At 44.8% G+C, this 6,085-nt stretch overlaps 1 protein-coding gene across 1 annotated transcript in view; it reads right to left on the bottom strand.

Moving 5' to 3' along the window:
* Window positions 1-2,989: 2,989 nt before the first annotated feature.
* YJU2 (YJU2 splicing factor homolog) overlaps window positions 2,990-6,085 on the bottom strand; it is a 7,568-nt gene continuing 4,472 nt past the window's right edge. The window contains exons 6-8 of the mRNA XM_042479822.1: window positions 5,400-5,520; window positions 4,382-4,544; window positions 2,990-3,931 (exon numbers count right to left, since the gene is read on the bottom strand). Coding sequence (XP_042335756.1) covers window positions 3,804-3,931; window positions 4,382-4,544; window positions 5,400-5,520 — 412 coding nt within the window. The 3' untranslated portion in view covers window positions 2,990-3,803. The remainder of the gene's footprint in view (window positions 3,932-4,381; window positions 4,545-5,399; window positions 5,521-6,085) is intronic.

The following is a 6,085-nucleotide window of genomic DNA, read 5'->3' on the forward strand; positions in this document are numbered from 1 at the left end:
ACGGTTTGCTGGCTCGGCCCATAACTCATCGGCTGAGGCAGGGATGGGATGGAGGCATTAACAGAGAGGCCCACAAGCAAGCCCAGAGGTGAGGAGAGAAAAATGCAAGAGGAACAAGGACACCCAGATCCACCTTGGATTCAAATCTGGGCACAAGCTTTGCTTCATGCACACAATGATTTTCTAAAATTGGTGCCATGGGCCTTCAAGTCATTTCCGATTTATGGAGACCCAAAATTATATATTTAAATGTTATCATTGTGTGCCTTTGAGTCACAGTTACCCAAAGGCTTTCCATGGCCGAGCCAAGATTCAAACCCTGGCATCCTAATCCGATACTCAAACCATTACACCAGCCATTTTAAAAATACTGTGGCTAAAATCACCTTCAAGCTATGTATTGTTGTTACTTGGTCTTCAGGTTGTTTCTAGCTTATGGAGAACCTAAAGCGACGCTATCACAAAATTTGAGGCTGAGAGAGTGTGACTTGCCCACGGTCACCCAGTGGGTTTACTGCTCAATGATAGCAAGTCCTAAAATTCAGGTCTAATCTGGCCTTCTGCAATAGGAAGATTATTGGGCTGTTGCGTACCTAATGTGGCTTTAGCCGCGATTATTGACTGCCTTGTATTCAATAGACTCTATTTGCTCTTTTATGATTTATCCCTGGTTCTCATTAACACTCTATTTTTATTAGATGGTGGTGTTTTGTTTTCCTTTTCTAAATGCATTGCATTGGGATGTTGTTACTTTATGCTGCAGAATCCACCTGGGGACTGCAAAAAACCACCTACAAATACGACTTAATTGAAAATTGGAAGCCCTGGAGATAACCACAAAGCCTTGGGGCGCCAAAAAGGGAAAATAATGTGCTGTCTAGCTAACTTTAGCATGCATTACAAAGCAGGAACCAAATTAGGGAGAGCTGCTAATACCCCAGAGGACAGGATCAGAATGCAAAAGGATCTGAACAGATTGGAAAGCTGGGCCAAAATTACTTTCAGCAGGAAGAAATGGAAGTTACTACACTTGGGGAGAAAAAATTAAATGCACAGATATAGGATGGGGCACACCTGGTTCAACAACAGTACATACAAAAGGGATCTAGGAGTCTTTGTGGACCACAAGTTGAACATGGGCCAACAGTGTGAGGCAGCAGCTAAGAAAGCCAATGTGATCCCAGGCTGCATCAATAGGGATATAGTGTTTAGACTGAGGGAAGTTGTAGCCTTTGGAGGTTTTTAAACAGAGGCTGGATGGCTGTCTGTTGGCAGTGCTTTGATTGTGTTTCCCTGCAAAGTAGAATGGGATTGGACTGGATGACCCTTGGGGTCTCTTCCAACTCTGTCATTCTATAAAAACCCCAATAGCCTTTAGCTTAAATAGCCAACAATTAAGCATTCCTGGCATTTATAATGAGGGAAAACCTGCTCTGACCACCCACCACAACCCAAAAGCCATGGGGCCAAAAGAGAGCTAGAACCAAAGAGTAAGAAGAAACTCCATGGGCCATCCCAGATTTCCTGGCCAGATTTTTTTCGGAAGCGGCTTGCCATCTGGTGTAATGGTATGAGCATTGGACTATGACCCTGCAGACCAGGGTTCAAATCCCGGCTTGGCCACGTAAGCCCACTGGGTGACCTGGGACAAGTCACATAGCCTCAGAGGATGGCAATGGCAAACCCCCTCTGAAGGAACTTGCCAAGAAAACCCCATGATAGGTTTGCCTTAGGGTCCCTGCAAATGACTTGAAGGCACACAAGAAGGCTGGGAAAATGTGAACCACCCAGGGTCTCCTAGCAGCTTTCCAAGGGGAAGTAAGGATTTGAACCCAGATCTCCCAGAATCAGACACTCCAACCTTGACACCACGCAGGCTCTCAGGGCAAGAATAATTCTGAGGAAGTTTCCCATTGCTTTCCTCTGAGGCCAAGACAGTGTGACTTGTCAAAGGTCACCCAAGAGGGTTCCCATAGCCAAGCAGGGATTTGATTCTGTCCCCCCACTTTCTTTTTTCAACCCTTCACGAACATAGGAACCTTTCCTTCCTCTCTGTGCCAACAAACCCGGGCTGTTCTAGTTCAAAGCCAGGCAGGCGCCCTTTCATTCCTCCTTTTCCAACAAGAAATTGCTCCAAGTGTCACTCCCAGCAAAGATGGAAAGACAACTGCAAGCTCCAGATGGGCTGACACAGAAACAGATGGCCCGAAAATTTGGCTCTTTTGCAAAATGGACGCCGTCCCAATCCCCTTTATAGGATGTACTTCGCAAGGGAACAAAGTCAACTGAAGAACCACAGGACAGGAGAATCGCTTGGTCGACCTCTCCAGCTGCCATTCTCTTGTCCACTGCAGACAAATAAATATATCATTTTAAGGGTCTTATTGCTGCAAAATGCCCCCTCCCGGCTGCAGAGGGAAGAACAAGCAGAGACAAAAGTCCTCTTAGCAATGAATACCAAGCTATATTTCAGAGGAAGGAATTGGCCAAACCACCTCTGTGTCTTCCTTGCTTAAGAAAACCCTTTGATATGCATGGGGTTGCCCTAAATCGACAAGCAACCTGAAAGTATGCACAAAGAATCACCGTCATGGAAGCCACCTCAGTGGTCATCTAATCTAACCCTTTCTACTGCTAAAAATAAAAAAGCCTTGTGAGTGAGCATCCAATCTCTTTGACAACCTCCAAAAAAGAGAGCCCAGCATGTCTACCATAATTTTATACACACCTTTGCCAATGCCTTCACACACACACACACACACACAAACACTCCCCATTGGCAAAAAATGTGTGCTACATGTTGGAGGTTCACTGCTCTAAGCGGTTTACAATGTGTTAGCCAACACTCCTGAGAGATGCTCATCCAGCCTCTGTATAAAGACCTACAAAATATCCCAGTATCCCCTCTCCCCAGACAGCAATGTGGGGATTGAGGGAGATGCAGTCCCCCACTGACCTTTCTCCCAAAAGTGAGACAAGGAGTTAAATATATGTTTGTATGGTTGTATTTGTTGAATGCAAAACCCCAGTTGACAGACGACACTAGACAATACTGCAATCACAAACTTTCCTATACATCTAATTTTAAAATATCTGATAAATTACACAAGAAGGATCCCAGATCCAGCCACTCAAGAGATCCTGGAACTCAAGAAATAAAATGCAACAGTCTACATGTATCCAAAGGGGTCAACATTCTGGTAGTGAGGATGGGAAAATGAAAAGAGCCAGTGAAAAATGGAAAAGGATGTGTCCTTCCTGCAAAGGTAGGGACTATGGCCCTGGCCAGCAGCCACAATTGTATTCTGGGTCCTAAACCCACTAGCAAGTTGTGCTGGTTCATCTATATGGGGTTACAGAGGACCATGAAGAAGAACAGTCCATTCCCTTTGTGGATTTGCTCTAGAGCCATAAAGAAGATGCTATACTCCAGGCCTGCAATGTCATCATGCCTTAAGAGAGATGGTTTGGGTTATTTTTTTGCAAAGGATGATCAGTTTTCTTCTCCCCATGGGAGAACTGCTCCAGGAACCTAACAAAAAAGCTGGATTTCTCTGCCTCCCCATTACGTCACCTTAACCAACAGCGAGGTGGAAGAGAGGAATAATCAAGCCGGGGTAAGACATCTGACAAAAGGCTGCACCCAACTTCTTTTGCTGCTGGTGGTGGTTCCACAAGAGAGAACAGCCAACCTTGTTTACAAGTATTGCAAGGAGCAGGCAGGCAACCCAACAAGTCACTTCTGGCCTGCAAGATAGTGTTTGCGGGCTGAGAAAAAAGAACCTGGTTAAGCTCAGGGGCCATCAGTCACTTTTACTGTCCTCGCTGTCTGAGTAGGCTCCCAAGAGGCTGAGGGAGGAAGACCCGGTAGACAGTCCAGAAGATATTGTGGCACCACTGGAGGTGTTCCCTGCATTCAGACTTCCATTACCTATGAATGACCAAAGCCAAGGGGGAAAGGTGTCACACTGAGTCAAAAGCAGAACTGCAAAGAATGATGTAGAACACTTATGCCAAACTATGGATCCAACGGGGGTTGCTGGCTACAACTTTCATCACTCTCAATCTCTGGAAGTCATGTCTTTTCCCCAGCCTACTCTATGCCACCTTCTTCCCTGCCTATATGCTCTAATTCTCTCCTTCTCTATGCCCCCTTCTCCCATTTCCTTCCTTCTCTATGCTTCCATCTCTTCCCTCTTTATGCATCAACCTCTTGCCTTCTATATTCTTCCATCTCTTCCCTTATCTATTCTTCTTTCTTCCATTCTCTATGCCTCCGTCTCTCCCCTCTCTATGCATCAACCTCATGCCTTCTCTATTCATCAATCTCTTCCCTTCTTTATGCCTCCATCTCTGTCCCAACTTTGCTTTCCTCCATCACCTGGGCCCGACGACACTTCTTGACTTGCTGTGCCATTTGCCATGCTGCCCGCAGGCTTCTTCTTTGCGGTCACCATTCCCGACAGCTTGGCCTTGTGGGACAGCTTGCCCACACTCCTCTCCCAGCTTTCCACCTTCAGCTTCTTAGTTTGAGGCTCGGAGTCCTGGGAAAGGGAGCACATGGGAGGGGGGTTGGTTTTGTTTTAAATTTTGTATGTTGTATTTTTAAAAACCTTTTTACTGTTTTAACTGGATTATTTTCATTGTTTTTAAAGTGTTATTTTAATGTGTTTATATATAGAGAACTTGCTTTACAGAATCACAGACCCATATAGTTGGAAGGATCCCAAAAGCCATTTGAATCCAACCCCCAGCTAAATGCAGGAACTCCAGCTAGAGCAAGAGCTATACATTTCTTCATATGAGGCACTCAGAACTGTACATTCAAAGGGCCCCAGGTTCAGTTTGTGGTCTCTCCAAATAAGGCTGGGAAAGATCTTTCTTTCTGAAACCATGAAGAGGTTTTGACAGCCAGTGTAGACAACACTAGAAATTAGTTTTATTTGTCTCCAGATCAGTATCCACTACAAAACCCTGTACAGGCTGAGTCCCTCTTATCCAAAACACTTCGGTCCAGAAGTGTTTGGGATTTCGGATTCTTTCAGATTTTGGAATATTTACATATACGTAATGAGATATCTTGGAGATGGGATCCAAGTCTAAACATGACATTCATTTGTTTTGTATAGGCCTTATACACATAGCTTGATGGTAATTTTATGCATAATATCTTTAATAATTTTGTGCATGAAACACAGTGTCAGGCTTGTTCTTTAAGAACAATTTTTCCTGCATTTTGGGAGCTGGTACATGCAAAGCTATTTTCCTTCCCTCTTCAAAGTTTAACCAATTTTACTGAATACCCAATCTTACTAAATAACAACAGAGGACCCTTTTCTGTGGTGGACCAATCAACAAAAACACAAAACTTTCCTTGCACCCTGGGTGTTAGTGCCTACCTCCTGTAGGATGTCTGTTGGCTTTGCTCTCGGTAGTGATTTTGCAGGAGCCGGAACACGATCCTCGTCCGAATCGGAGTCTTCCAGCAGCCTTCTGCTCTGAGCTTGCTCTAGCATCTGTCTAGAAAGAAAAGAGGAGACCTGAAGGTTGAAGGGTGAACTGCGCATGGGAGGGGGCAGGCAGGGGAGATGGTGATGACTGCCCAGCTAAGTATGTTCATAACACAACTCACATGTTAAAAAACTTTCTCACTGAAATTAATATTTTCCACTCCTTGCACCAATAAAGCCATAATACCAAAACCCACACTGCGGATACATTTGTAAGGCCAACCGAGAGGCACAAAACCCACCCACGCCACATTATGCCAGCTTTCAAAGCTCACTGGCCTCTTCCATCAGGTAAAGATGGTTTTAAAAAATCATCACACAGGAGAAATAGAAGTGACATGCCAGATTCACCAAAAAAAAGCCTGCAGGTCTGCGTCATTGGTCTCCATTCTTCTCTGCCCTCAAGAGAGACTGAGAAATAGCATGGCCCAATGGTTTCTGATCACTCCTAAAGCTGCGTCTGGGTCCTAAACTGTAGAATTAGTGCAGTTTGAATCTGCTTTGGCTCCATGCTAGGGAATTCTGTGGTTCGTAGTTTAGTGAGATATTCAGTCTTCTCTGTCAGAAAGGTCTGG

This window comes from Sceloporus undulatus, chromosome 7 (assembly GCF_019175285.1).
Source record: "Sceloporus undulatus isolate JIND9_A2432 ecotype Alabama chromosome 7, SceUnd_v1.1, whole genome shotgun sequence".
In the NCBI taxonomy this organism is placed as follows: Eukaryota; Metazoa; Chordata; class Lepidosauria; order Squamata; family Phrynosomatidae; genus Sceloporus; species Sceloporus undulatus.